At 46.4% G+C, this 14,505-nt stretch overlaps 2 protein-coding genes across 2 annotated transcripts; one reads left to right on the top strand and one right to left on the bottom strand.

Annotated features, from left to right (window-relative positions):
- Window positions 1-322: 322 nt before the first annotated feature.
- On the bottom strand, window positions 323-4,543 carry LOC133923598 (cationic amino acid transporter 6, chloroplastic-like). The gene is made up of 5 exons (XM_062368879.1): window positions 4,157-4,543; window positions 2,753-2,975; window positions 2,120-2,450; window positions 1,807-2,038; window positions 323-1,092 (listed from the first exon to the last, which is right to left on the bottom strand). Exons 1-5 carry the CDS (start codon window positions 4,512-4,514, stop codon window positions 554-556), a joined length of 1,683 nt encoding a protein of 560 aa, XP_062224863.1. The 5' UTR covers window positions 4,515-4,543; the 3' UTR covers window positions 323-553.
- A 4,521-nt stretch (window positions 4,544-9,064) lies between these two features.
- On the top strand, window positions 9,065-13,027 carry LOC133923599 (subtilisin-like protease SBT2.5). The gene is made up of 8 exons (XM_062368880.1): window positions 9,065-9,225; window positions 9,303-9,453; window positions 10,007-10,407; window positions 10,498-10,593; window positions 10,707-10,776; window positions 10,860-11,142; window positions 11,381-11,706; window positions 11,885-13,027. Exons 1-8 carry the CDS (start codon window positions 9,074-9,076, stop codon window positions 12,854-12,856), a joined length of 2,451 nt encoding a protein of 816 aa, XP_062224864.1. The 5' UTR covers window positions 9,065-9,073; the 3' UTR covers window positions 12,857-13,027.
- The last annotated feature ends 1,478 nt before the right edge of the window (window positions 13,028-14,505 follow it).

Raw genomic sequence — 14,505 nt, forward strand, 5'->3', positions numbered from 1 at the left:
CCTTTTCCTTTTCAAACTGGTTTCTGCATGCATGAATTTGTCCGTTACTGATTAATGGTAATTTTGTTCTTCCCCATTTTTCTGGAGATTTAATGTTATCTTGTACATTTTTTAGGATATACTTTCCAAACTTGGATTTGATTATCTTGTTTTGTATCCTCATCTCCTGTTCCATCTGCAAGTATGGCCAGTGGCATCCGAAAGCAACTTCTAGCTGAGGCAAATCAGTCATCCTGCTGATGTTTGGTAGTTTCCTGTATTCTAGCATTGTTATTTGTAGTGCTGAAAATAGATAAATTTCAGATCTCTGGTCAACACAAACACATGCCTTGCACAAACCTGCATATGCACTTTGAGAAAAAAAGTAAGTACAAGCCAATAGTTTTGGCCAACCAGCAAGCACAAAAGCAGGAAAAGGAGGGATTAACCTAAAGCAAAAGTAGCCTCTCTTTTGCACCATCCTCTTTAGGCCCGGGACCATCTCAAGATGGCTTAATTGCCGATCTAGTGAGCTCCAATGCAACTTCTGGCTCATATTATTACGCTGCTACTGCTAAGATATGTCCAGGTTTGCATGATGGATCATTGCATTGACGATCTCATTTTCTTCTGCAGAGTATGTGGAGTGCACCCCATAGCAGACATAGAAGACTACGGTCACAAGGCTCCAGATGCCAAACCTCTGGTAGGACCTCACCCTGAGAGTGGTTATCAGGAACACATTCAGGAAGACTGATGCAGCAGCAGGCCATGGCATCAGAGGGACTGACCACTCCGACTGTGGTCCAGCGACGTCCTGCGGTGCCGTGCAGTGGAAGATTGTAGTGATTGCTATGGAGATGGCGCTGAACAATGGCATCCCCCATCGACACCACCCGTCGACCTTCCTCGAAAGGGAGAAGCCGAGAGAACTCAGCGTCAGGAGGAGCAAGAAGAGGAGGACGTGGAGCGGCCTGCTCGTGCCGAGCTTCACGTACCGGTGGTAGATGAGCGCGTTGGCCACCAGGTAGAAGACCAACAATGTTCCGATTGATATCATCTCAAACACTATCTGCAGCTCTGTGAAGAGTGCGATTGATGCAGTGCAGAGTCCTGGGCAAGGATAGTGCCTGACGGTAAGAAAATACTGCAAAAAGATGCTGGCAAGCGCACATATCTACGAGAAGTAATCCGCATTCTCTTGTCATGATATGATACCTCTATGAGCATGGATGTATATCCTTGTCACTTGCATTCAATATTAGGGCCTTGATTTCACTGAAATTATTGTATTCCGATCTTAAACTGCTTTACCTAAAGACACATTAAGTTTATCTCAATAATGGGAAACACTATGAACTTTGACCCAGTAATGTTGGAAGTCCATTTTAGAGCATCAAAACAAGTGGGCTAAGCTAGGGCAAGAAGGCAGCTTACTATACAGACCACTTGTTCTAGACTAAGGTTTATTATGTAGGTTAGCTTGTGGGGCCTTATGGTTCATAAGCCTGTGACTTTAACCATTACGACTTGCTACAACTTTTTTTTTTTTTTTTTTTTTTTGCACATGTATAGAGTTCTCTTAACACCACTAACCATCTCACCCTACTGACCATTGGGGAGTAAAAACATTTCTACTCTATTGACGATATCTAGACTTGCAGAAATTATTTAAGACAACTATTCAGCACGTAGCACTACTGCATCTTGACTGCAAAATTAGCATTCGCTGATCTATCAACTTGCAAGAAATGTTGAAGAAGTCGATGCTATTTGTTGCCTGGCCATTCGGTAGGGGATGAAAGATTTGCACGCTTGTTTGGGTACCTAGAAAGATGGTGGCGTTCATAGGAGTGCCGGTGGAAGGGTGGACCTTGGCCAGCCACGACGGCACGAGGCGCGCTCTGGCGATGACGCACAGGTACCTCGCCTGCCCCAGCATCGCCACCAGCATCGACGCCACGATGCCGAGGCTCGCGCCGGCGCCGACGACGCTGCTCGCCCACCTCCACCCCACCTTCTCCCTGAACGCCGACGAGAACGGCGCGGTCTCCGATATCTACGCACGCACCGCATCGCATGGTGGTGAGCCGAGAGCACCGATCGGTCAGAAGCAATGCCTGCGTATGCATGCGCTCACCTCGGTGTAGGGCAGCATGACGCAGAGGGCGACGGACATGAGGCAGTAGAGCGCGGACACGATGAACACCGAGCCGGCGATGCCGACGGGGAGCGCGCGGGCGGGGTCCCTGATCTCCTCGGCCATCGTTGACGCCGAGTCGTATCCGATGTAGCTGAAGTACACGATGGCCGCGCCGTCCAGGACGCCGCGGACGCCATAGGGTGCCAGCCCGTGCGGCCCAACGAGGTTCCTCGCGCTGCCGTTCCACAGGCCGGCTGCGACGATGAACGCGAAGAAGAGCAGGTGGAACACCGTGATCACCATGTTCAGCATCGAACTCTCCTTGGTGCTGCATGCGTCAGTTACAAACTAAATCAATGTGATCCATGCCAACTATTTGAGATGTCTTTTTTTTTCTCCCTTGATCTCTTGCAAAACTTCAAAAATTTCGACATAATTGGTGTGCAATTATTTTTGCATAAAAGCACCACGAGTTCATATCAAGGGACAGAATTAACAGAGTGGTCGCACGGTGACCGCCATAAAATATAGTAACTAAGAATACAGAACCACATGCTAATTAAGAGCAAATGACAGAATCAAAGGACAAATAAAAAACATAAGTTAATGTGAGACTAGGAAATGGTTTACCTATAGCACAGGCATACAGTCAGGAGGAGGATGAGCGCAACGGCCGGCACGTCCAGCGCATTGTACTCATCGGCGATGCCGTCGACGACGATCCTCCACGCGTTGGGCTCCGTGACCCCGAACGTCGAGGCCAGGTAGTCCGTGAAGCTCCTCGCCACCGCCGCATTTGACAGCAAGTACTCCATCAGAATGTTCGCTCCCCCGAAGAACCCCACGAACTCGCCTGCCCAAGAACAAGAGAGGAGTATTGCTTCGTTCGTCCAATATTCTACTTGTTGTTTAGGATATCAATACAATATATGGTACATATATTTGATCATCAAAATCTAAAATTAGATAACATACGTTATTATATTTATCGAAATAGATAATATATCATCGTATTTATAATTTTAGTATCCGTATTCGACACTTCATTTATCGAAAATTGACTTTTGTTACACCATACGCCGAAAAACACAAGTTCGGCCGTATTCGACACTTCATATTCAACACCTTATATACAAAAAATCAGGCGTATTCGGCACATAAGGTGTCGAATATGGGCTACAGTGTCGTATTCGGCACCCCATATGCCGAACATGGTATGTACCGGCTGCGGGCACTTTGATGCTATCATTTTATGATGGAAACCTCTACAGGCCATATTCGGCACCATGAGGTGTCAAATATGTGATACAGTACCATATTCGATATCTCGTGTGTCGAATACACCTGATTTTTGGTATATGAGGTACCGAATATGTTATATAAGGTACCCAAAATATAATGAATATAATGGTATAAATAATTTAGGAGATAATATCATTTAAAACGTACTCATAAAAATGTACATTACTTTGACCGACTAGAATATACAACATCAACAGAGATAAAGCTTATCCATAATATGAATGGCTTCATCCAGTCAATTTCACGAGGTGAGTTTATCCAATATTTAAAAAGAATATTCACCTTAGTTGACCATCCCATACAGCTGGCCCTCTAGCCAAACATCTCAAAAACCTAGATGTCCATCTTCTATCAATGATATGCCTCCAACTAAACACACCCTTAATCTCCTTCACAAGCTAAACAAGAGATTGAAACTAAAAGTCCAACTCCCCCATGTTAATTCCCTTCGCCAACTCCAACATCTAATTCCCATACCCTTTGCTATCCCTTGCCAAACACACCTTACTTCTGACGGCGAATCAAAACTTGTCGTTTTCACGTGACAGAGGCAAGTATTTTTTATGTACAATAGTGGCAAAAGATTTATGAAAAATTGCCCAACACGAATTTATTTTGATCATAGATTTCACAAGGACGGCGGTGTTGAATGTTCATCGTTTTGTGCAGTCATTAGCTGCAGTCAGCGTGAAACCAAGCCGCGAAAAAAGGGACAGAGTTGATCATAATTACCGAACGTTACTCTGAGGTAGCTGAAGGCGCCGCCGGCGACGGGGACGCGCACGGCGAACTCGGCGTAGCATAAGGAGGACAGCAGTGCAGAGACGCCGGCGATGAGGTAGGAGGCGAAGACGGCGGGCCCCGCGGTGTCGCGCGCCACCCTCCCCGTGGTGACGAAGACGCCCGCGCCAAGCATCCCTCCGACGCCGAGACCGACGAGGTCGTACCACTCTAGCCGCCGCTTCATGTGCGCGCCCGACCGGTCCCGCACCTCGTTCAGCTCCTGCGCCGGCGTCCCCGTCACCAGCGCCCTCCTCCGCAGCCGGTGCGGCGTCTGCGCTATCGACAGCAGCACGTCGCGCAGCGCCATTGGCCTAGCTCTCTAGCTGGTTTCTTGATCTGTGGTAGCTGGGTGGACGTAGCCGGGACGATCGAGCTCGGCTACTATTTATACGTGAAGAGATCGAGCATTCAAGTGCTTTGGTCACTCGGACGGTGGGCAATGAAGTCTCTGCACTTCTTCAGCTTTTGGGCGTACTGGCCTCGCGACCGAGCGAGCGAGCTAGCTAGTGGTAGATGGATGCTTGTGTCCGTCAGTAACTGGGGGAAAGCTTTGCATGCAGCAGCTTCAAAATTAAGGCTCTGTCTTTTAGCTGCTGCTCGCCGCGCAGCGACCGCTTCACCGTGCGTGCTCTGTCTGATGCCAGAGGACGCCGTTCGACCGTGCCTGCGTGAGCTACTGAGCCATGCGTTCACCTCGAAAGACGCACGCAGTGCACACGCACATGCGTTGCCCAGCAGCCAGCACAGTTGGAGAGCTAGGCTGCTAGCTGCAGCGCCAAACGTTGTTCTCGTGGCACTTCTCTGAGTTAAACCCTGAAACTCTTGGAGCAATGGTTAATTTCATTTGGTGAACGAATATGAGCCTTTGGTTACAGATTCAGGTATATATTCTGAACTTCCCCCGCATTAACTAAATCCTGTACACCAGTAGCTTGCTGGTACATATAAATGTGCTATTCTGATGGCTCCTGCATTTTCTATGTTGCTACAACTGAAGCTCATATGGCGCATGCTTCAGGTAAATGTGGGTGGATCTTGTGGCCACTTACAAATGGCGATCAAATCAATACTAGGATGTAGAGCACACATTCTTCGTGCCACTCCTGTTGACACCTGGTTTGGCAGGCAGGATTTATAGTACTTACCATCAAGCAAGGAGGTCAAATCTACATATAAGCCTTATAAGGAGACCATCAGACCATCATATACTAATGAGCATGTACTGGGCAACAGCAGATGCATGAGCATGGCGACGTGTCGACAGTCTATTTGGCTCTTGGGAGAAAGCATAAAGGCACTGTCAGGCTGCTCCAAGCTAGTAATATCTTTATCATCCTGAATTAAGCCATATATAAAATCTTAGCAATCCATAAATATCGAAGATTTTCTTCTAGTATACTTTCTTCACTGCAAGTTACAGCTAGCTTACAATTACCACAACGTCAAAGTTGAATTGAAAATGAGAAAAATGGAAGAAACCAATTTTAGTAAATATTATTATATGCCAAAATTATTAGTACTGCAACATAAAGAACCAAATCCTGGGCATAGTCATTTGGTACCTTAAGTGGTTGAGAAAAGGAGTTCGATTGAGCTATGTACATATGGGAAAAGAAACTGTTTCAGAAAGCGAGTCAATGTATTCTCATCCAACCCTGATCGATCAGCTTTAGAAATATACATAGGAGGATAGGACTAATGATCTGACGGCCTGAAAGAGAGGCCAGGCGATGTCCAGAATAGTCAAAGATTCAGAGAGCATAAAATGATTAGTCTGAACTCTGAAAGATACAGACGAACTGCTGTATGAAAGCATCAAGATTGCTGCAAAAAAATAGCTTTGCACAGCGTATAATACTTCAACAAAGATCAAACGGAGAAAAGGTTGCAGGAGCAAGTAGAGATAGACCTGCTAGCTGCAGTTGGCACAGGAACAATTCGCCTTGGATGCTTGCGTAAATTGAAGGGCTAAAGATAGCAGTAGCAGCTGGCACTATAGGGGGGTTCCCGGAGAAAGAAGACGCAGACACAGACGCATAGGCTGCCACTAATGATGGCCTTGAAAGAAAGATAAGGCGACTTTGCAATTGTTAATCCTTTGATTTGGCAGAGGGGTTGCACGGTGCTGGAATCATCTTGTTAATCAAAGTGGAGGTGTAGGTTAGATGCTATAGTTGTAGGCATGCTCCCTATCCTGCCCTTTGGAACAGGGATACACGCCCATGTCATCTCTGCGGCTTCATAAAAAGTTATCAAAGAATGGTTTCCATGTCCATGCATGTGGTATGCTGCTTTGCTAACATGCGTAGATGTAAGGTCAAGGTGCATGTATCATCGAAAAAGATGGTATTGGTTTAGCCACGAAGTCAGATATCTTGTGCCTTGTGGGCCGGTTTTGTATTGCATTGCAGTGATATACGCCTAATTGCACCTGTTAAGTAGACATGCGAGGGAGACGTGGGAAAGGGTCATTTAGTTGAGTCATGTCCATTCTTTTTTCCAGGTGGTGTTTCTTCCCTTTTTTGAACACACACAAGTTTCATAGGGAGAATAAATGCTCAAGTATTTCCTCAACAATTGGTTAGAGGAATGCATTTTATTGGACAACTTATTCCTCAATTTTTGTATTAGTAATATGCGTATGATTAGGAATGAGCCGGTGAATAGCCAACTATTAACCAAACAAAAAGATGAGGATTAATTAATGCTAGGACCAATAGCCCCGTATTTTATTCTATTGTTTGCTCGAGAGGATTTTGCTAGGATCTAGTGAGAAGTGGAGATTTTTTATTTTTTATAATTTTAAATTAAATAATGCAAATATATGCCTGTTTTGAAATATTGTAAAACTAGACTCTACCATCCATTGGAAGGGTAACATGCCACATATCATCCATTGGTAGGGCTGTCAAAAAAATTTGAAGCTCGTGAGCTACTCGAGTTCAACTCGTTATAGGTTCGATCCTAAAACAAGCTAAACTCAAGCCTAGACCAAGGCTCACGAGCTCAAACTTGATACAAATAGAGTTAATGAATATTGTAATTTTTATTTAAGTTTATCACCTACTAAGTCTACACGGTCTTAATTTTATTTATATATCTTCAAGGCCAAGGAAACATTACAAGGACTGGAAAAGATGAGTCATCCTCAAGCCTGTCTAGATGATCACATCACAACAAACAACCAAAACAACAAGAACTATTTGAGATCTCTCGTTATCAAGCTTAGACGTGCTGAACTCGAGCCTATTTGAGCTTGACTTGAACCGAGCTTGAGTCTGCCCTCAAGCTCAGACACCATCACAGCCTCATTTGAGCTCAGCTCGATCTTTTATCGAGCTCAAGCCTGATATGACAAGCTCGCTCGAGCTCGTCTAACCCTACTCATTGGAAGGCTTCCTACGTCTGAAAAGGTTATGTCTAAAAAAATTGATATTTTAGAAAAATTAAATGCAATTACATTTTTTGTTAGTCATTTACTCAATCATATTTTTGTTAATCATTTTAAATTTCTAAAAAATTAAAACAAAAAATATATCTACCTAGTACCTGTCGTCTTTCAAACGGACGACAGGTTGCACTGCCTGTCCACGTCAAATTGTCGTCCTTTCAATAGGCAACAAGAGTCTAGATTTGCAATATTTCAAAACGGTGCATATATTTGTAATTTTTTGATTTAAAAAATATAAAAAAATAGTGAGAAAAGTGACCAACAGACGGCCAGGTCTGGGCTAGTTTTTTGGGTTGAATTAAAAATTTCAGCCCAGCACCTAAGACTACCCATCCCATACCAGTTTTTCTGTACACGTTTGGCCCATTAAGCCTAAGAAGAACCAACACCTCAGCCTTGGGCCCACTAACAGCCCAAGATTTGACACTGTTTGCTCCGCAGCTGTCGACGACGGAGGAGGGGAGCAGGAAAAGAAAAGAATGGCGAGCGCGAGGCGACGGGGTCGTTCCTCCCTCATCCAAGGTAGGCGGCGAGCCGAAGCCGGAAGGCTTAGCGACGGCGCGCGAGGGCCACGGTTTGTGATTCTCTTCGCGTGCGATCATTTGGTGGTTTGGGAGAACTGTTGGACACCTGCTGCGAAATGCCTGGTGATTTTGCGGTGGTGGCGAGGTATACGATACTGGCTCCGTGCTGTGAATGTTTTTTTTTCTCCTTCTCTTTGCGCGGCGCAAAGGGTGTTATCATGCGATTTGGTAGCGGGTTTAGGAATCCTTTATGTTAATGTGGCGGGGAACAACGTCACAGGAACATTGTGTGATTTGTGGGAGGAATAACTTAGTGGTGCCTGCCATTGTTCCATATTAAATGTTTGTACACAAAGTGGATGATTTGCAAAGCTAGGCAGGTTCTTGCGGCCACGCAAAGCATGCGAGGGGGGGGGGGGGGGGTGGGATTTTGTTTTGCATGTTGCAGAGTGTTGTTGGTAACCAAAACAAATTGCACGGTTCCTCTGTGATTTGGTTCTTTATATGTCATTGTAAAACTAATCTAAAATGCAGTGCCTTGTCCTTAATTCACATGTGAGTTTGATTGAGTGCGCCAGTTGCATGGCTTATATAAGATGCTTCAGTATATTTTCCACTCAGTACTGGAATTTCACCAGGACAAGTAAATTCCCGCTAACTTCTTTGCTGTTGAGTCAAAGAAGGGGACATGAAATTCAGGAAGCACTCATTGCATGCTTTTGGTGGCTTAGCTATGATCAAGACATTTCTTGATGTACCAGGTGCATGCTTCATTTTAATTTCCTTTAATTCTCACCTAACATTCTTTTCGATGACCCTGTCCCTACACTTATATAAGGACATGTGTTCAAGCATAGAAGTTTTGTTCAGTGACACACTGACACTATCTTCATGGCTTTTTTCAAGCCATATCTAGTGCTCTGTTATATTCTTACTTTTCTGAGCTTAAATTGTGGTCCATCTCATGTACTTGCCAAGGTTTATATGGTGGTGATGGAGGATGACCCAGTCATTTCTTACAAAGCAAGCCGCAACCATGTAATGTATGTGATTTCCACATAGGAATAAGTTTACTTATATTATCACTCGGAAATATCACTTACAAAAGAATTTCATTCAGGAGAGGTGAGGAAGCTCAGAAGTACAAAGAAGTGGCGACAACAAAGCATGACATCTTCCTGGACTCATTTCTCCCACTAGGATCTTACAAGAAACTATACAGTTACACACACCTGCTTAATGGTTTTGCTCTCCACGCTGAATCTGAAGAGGTGCTTTTTTCTTAGACCCTAAAGTGCATAACATTACTTTTATTCTTTTATATGTTACTTAACCGGTTAGGGTTGGAGATAAGGAAAGTGCTCTAGGAAGCTGTCATTCTCTTGCCTGACAGGGTAGTGTTTCCAGGACCAGGGGTAGCCTTTAAATGTCACATAAATAATGAACTGAGCTGCAGGTAAAATATACAACAAGATAACATTATATGAAAAGTATAGGCAAACTCAGGTAAATGATGGTTATTGTTGAATATTATCAGGAGTAGTTTTGCAGTGAGGTCAGAAAATCTGGTCCAGTTAGTTTCTGTCTACTTTGCCTATTCTTCTGTGTATTTACAAACATGAAACACATTGAAGATGTTGAATGCAGCATCACAAATCTCATATCAACTACCAAATGCAAGTACTTTGCTCTTTTTTGTTTAATACTGTTGTATCCATTTGCAAGTTTTCTTGTACAACTGATGGTCTTATTAGTGAAAGTGGGTTATTTATTTCCGTTGAGATTAAACCTTGAATGCTTCTATATTTGTTATATGCGTAATAGACAGTTAGAATTCTTAGTGGTGCAAAAGGAGTTAGGCTCATCCAAGAAGACATCAAAATGGCCAAGATGACAATGTACACTCCAAATTTCATTGGAGCTAGTGGAGTCTGGCCACTCCTGGGTGGTGCTGAAAATTCTGGTGATGGTGTGGTGATTGGCATGATTGATACTGGCATTGATCCCAAGAACCCAAGCTTTGTTAGAAACAGCATGTCAAGCCAAGAAAAGCCACCACCGGCTAGTTTCAAAGGAATATGTAGTACTGGGAATAAATTCCCTCCAGATTCATGCAATGGTAAGATAGTGGGAGCTATGTGGTTTGCACGTGCTGGTCAAGCGTCTGGAGAGTTCAATGCTACAATTCACTATGCATCTCCTTACGATCCAGATGGTCATGGCAGGTGTGTGAAATTAACTACTAAGTTGATCACTATGTTAATGCATTTTTGACCTGAAAGAGTCATCAGCTGATCATAACAATATCTTCACAGCCACACTGCGTCAATCGCAGCTGGAAATTTCCATACACCTTTAGTATCTAGAGGCTACAACTTTGGGCATGCAAGCGGCATGGCCCCTGGAGCTCGGTGAGAAAGAACAATTCTTTTTCAGTATTTCAGATTCTGAAAGCAAATCCAAATTGGGGAAAAGTTTAGAATATAATCTTATGCTATCTCGTATCTTCTGATTTCCCTAACAGTCTTGCAATCTACAAAGCTGCCTATCCTTTTGGTGGATACATGTCAGATGTGATAGCTGCAGTCGACCAGGTTCGTAGATGATATTCTTTCTTTGCAGAAGGCTACTACTGTTCAAAGCTGCATTCTAAACTGCCTCTGTTACTTATCTGTAGGCAGTAGAGGATGGTGTCAATGTTATTAGTCTTTCTATGGGTCCTTCTTCCGTTTCATCTGGACCAGCATCTTTCCTCAATATGCTTGAGACACAACTGCTCCTTGCCACCAAGGCTGGAGTCTCAGTTATTCAAGCAGTTGGCAATGGAGGCCCTGATGAGAACTCAGTCGTCTCTTTCAGCCCATGGATATTAAGTGTCGCTGCTTCGACAACAGACCGGAAGTACAGAAAATCAATCATAATTGGCAATGGGCAAGTCTTCTCTTGCGGCGCCCTTTCCCGTAATTCATTTCAACCTAACTTGGTAGTTGATCAATAATTTTGTAGATTTTTTCCAATTTGTAGCCATAGTGCTCTCCAGTTTATTCTTTTGCTTTTTAGAAAATGTAGCTGATCTTGGATTGGATAAAATATAAATGCATTCTAGTAGATTAAACAGCTGGCCACATCATACTGGGCCTCTGTTTCAAATTCTTCACACATGCCAAATTTGTTTTAAGTCTTGCTTCTTCTGTCCAGCACCAACACCAGGCAAAACAATGTACCCACTAGCATGGGCTGATGATGTGAGCATCGAAAATTCGACCGACGGGTCTGCCGATTGCCAAGATCCTAAGGTCTTCATCGAACATCTTGTCCAGGGAAAGGTGATTATTTGCATGTTTGTGTCATCAAACTATTTCGAAGGAGACAGCCTTGCTGGCATCGTGGATACAATTCAGAAAATTGGAGCTGCTGGAGTCATTGTCACTGATCGTTATTCGGGCGACGTCGACATTGAATATGAACCTGCATTTCCCACCACAATTCCTTCAGCCATAGTTCTAAACGGTGCTGACATGCGGGTAGGTTCCTGATCAAGTAAATGTCTTTCTTCATAGGATGAAATGTTTCTGAATCCTGATTCAGTTATAGTAGCTAGTGTTTTGATTGGTACCGAGGCTGCAAGATTCTCTTTTCAGTACTACTCTGAATGTTTGCGTGGCTCTGCCTGACTGAATTGTCTTTTGCAACTGGCTGCAGGCTCTCCTGAGGTACTACAACAATAACACTGTTCGAGACGAGGATGGAAAAATCGTCAGCTTCGGAGCGACTGTCCGGATTCTAGAGGGACGGCGCGCAACCTACACGGGAGAAGCACCCGTCGTCGCCGACTACTCGTCGAGGGGACCGGACGTGGAGAACGCGCAGATGCAGCCAGCAGAGGTGCTGAAACCGAACGTCATGGCGCCGGGGCATCACATATGGGGAGCCTGGAGCCCGACGAGCCACGCCATGCCAGAAATCCAGGGCGAGAACTACGCATTGCTGTCTGGCACAAGCATGGCCACCCCGCACGTCGCGGGGGTGGCGGCGCTGATCAAGCAGAGGCACCCGACGTGGAGCCCCGCCATGATCATGTCGGCGATCATGACGACCGCGGACGTGACCGACCGCTCCGGGCGTCCCCTGATGGCGAGGCGTGACGCGGGCGTCGTGGAGCCCGCGACGCCGTTCGACATGGGCGCGGGCGCCATCAACGCGGCGAGCGCCCTGGACCCAGGCCTGGTGTTCGACGCTGGGTACAGGGACTACCTCCAGTTCCTGTGCGCGGTGCCCGGCGTGGACGAGGCCGCGGTGCTGCGCGCGGTGGGCGCGCCGTGCCCTTCGCCCCCACCGCGGGTGGGGTCGCGGTGGTGCTCGGACCTGAACGCGCCGAGCGTGACGGTGGCGAGCCTGGTGGGGTCGCGGCGGGTGGACCGGCGGGTGACTAGCGTGGGCGCGGAGAACGAGACGTACATGGCGTACGTGCGCGCGCCCGACGGCGTGGCGGTGCGCGTGTCGCCCAACGAGTTCGCCATCGCGCCCGGCGCGACGCGGGCGCTGCGGATCGTGCTCAGCACCACCGCGCCGGGGAACGCCTTCAGCTTCGGCGAGGTGGTACTCAAGAGCGACAAGAAGCACAGCGTCCGGATCCCCCTCGCCGTGTACCCCGCTGCGGCACTGGGCCCATGAACTCAAGAAGTACACACGTACTATACTACTCCTAATTCACAATACACATGTACCCATGTACTACCGCACACACGAAGCATGCATTCCGCTGTACACATACGCGTACGTGGCTTGTATCCGTTCCCCAATCTACGTTGACACAAGGCTCCTCTCTTGAGATCATGAGCAGGCAAAACCCCTAAAATGCTTTTAAAAATCCACGCCGCGATTAGTTAAGACCTGGTCCGAGTGCAGAGGCACGCATTGCAATGAACTGGCGATGACATAGAATAGGATTATCCTTCCATCGGCGTGGATTGAGATGAGGATATGAGCAGTGGGTGACGCCGTCGCCGGTGCGACGCGGCGAGGCGGCCGCGCTTATCCGGCTCCGGCTCCCAGTTTCCACGCCTCCACCTCAGCGCGGACGCGGCGCCGGGCCGGTGCGCTGCACCTCCCCCCGGCTGACATCGGGAACCCTGGTGGCTGATTGGAGCAGCTGCGAATCTACGAGGTTTGACCTCGTTTGTTATAGACTCCGTCGTAGCTTGGGACACCACCGGTGCGCGCTTGCGCGCGTGGGCTCGCATACCAAGCGCAACCGTGAAGCCATACAGTCACATCTAGCGACCGTCGGCACGGAGAGGATAACCATGCCACGTCGGTGTTTCGCTGAGAGCTTGACGCCGGATTCGCGTTGCACGGTGGAGGTGGCTCGCGGCGAGGCGCGGCGAGCTCTATGCGGCGTAAGCTGGATCAGAAACCAGTGTGGCAACACGTAGGGATGCATGCAAGTAGATATCAAATGAATAGTTTTGGATTATAACATAGTAGATATCAAATGAGTGGCTCCTGGAGGCTGCTGTCGGGAGAGTAACTCGGGTTCGAGCCCCGATGCTGCCCTTGGCGTTCGTACAATCCTTGTGTGAGTGTGGGCCCTAATTTTAAAAGAAAAAATATAGCTATTTTATAAAATTAATTATGTAGAAGCGAATTTTAGTTTAACTGAGTGAGTTTTGAATCGATTTAATAACTAAAAAATTACAAAACTTACATCTTCACATGTTTGCCTCCTCAAACCGTGGATTAGTTTTTTTAAGTTAATTATGCGGAAGTGAATTTTAATTTAATTGAGTGAGTTTTGAATCGTTTCAATAATAAAAAAAATTAAAAAAAATGCATCCCTTGCACGGTTTGCCTCCCCAAACCGGTCCTTGTCATTCGACGATTTGACAACGGCGAATGAGAAATTAACCTGTTTTGGTTTCCTTAGACGGGAATAAATTCAGAAAACGTACCATAGCTCGCATCGCACAGCCCGGGTTACAGACCGTCTCTTCAATCTTCATAGCTCGTATGAACTGCCGCTGCCTGGCCAGATACGGCCGCAAGCCCACGACCTCCCCACGGCTGCACCCGTCCATCCACCGGCTTGTCCGGGGGAAAAAAGAGGCTCTTCCCTTTCGACCAGCTCTTTTCCTGGGGAGGCGCGGCGCTTTGCTACCTGCCTCAGATGCTGCTGCCCTTCTCGCCGTCCATCCTTTTGATGAGAGAAGAGAAAGATGGCTGCAACCTCTGAAAGAACTCGCCTATCCTGCTGGGAGTGGCACTGTAGTGTAAGAGTAGGAGAGTACTAAATGACAAGATCTGCAAAAACTCAAAATTAGACA

This window comes from Phragmites australis, chromosome 7, assembly GCF_958298935.1.
Source record: "Phragmites australis chromosome 7, lpPhrAust1.1, whole genome shotgun sequence".
Classification (NCBI taxonomy): Eukaryota; Viridiplantae; Streptophyta; class Magnoliopsida; order Poales; family Poaceae; genus Phragmites; species Phragmites australis.

What these genes read in the sequence shown, in the direction of transcription:
- LOC133923598 (XM_062368879.1), bottom strand. Translation starts at nt 4,514, where the DNA reads ATGGCGCTGCGCGACGTGCTGCTGTCGATAGCGCAGACGCCGCACCGG. An exon ending in CTACCTCAGAGTAACGTTCG is followed by an intron (nt 2,976 to 4,156) that starts GTAATTATGATC and finishes GTTCTTGGGCAG; the next exon opens with GCGAGTTCGTGGGGTTCTTC. An exon ending in ACTGTATGCCTGTGCTATAG is followed by an intron (nt 2,451 to 2,752) that starts GTAAACCATTTC and finishes TGACGCATGCAG; the next exon opens with CACCAAGGAGAGTTCGATGC.
- LOC133923599 (XM_062368880.1), top strand. Translation starts at nt 9,074, where the DNA reads ATGGCTTTTTTCAAGCCATATCTAGTGCTCTGTTATATTCTTACTTTT. An exon ending in CTCTTGCGGCGCCCTTTCCC is followed by an intron (nt 11,143 to 11,380) that starts GTAATTCATTTC and finishes TCTTCTGTCCAG; the next exon opens with CACCAACACCAGGCAAAACA. An exon ending in TAAACGGTGCTGACATGCGG is followed by an intron (nt 11,707 to 11,884) that starts GTAGGTTCCTGA and finishes AACTGGCTGCAG; the next exon opens with GCTCTCCTGAGGTACTACAA.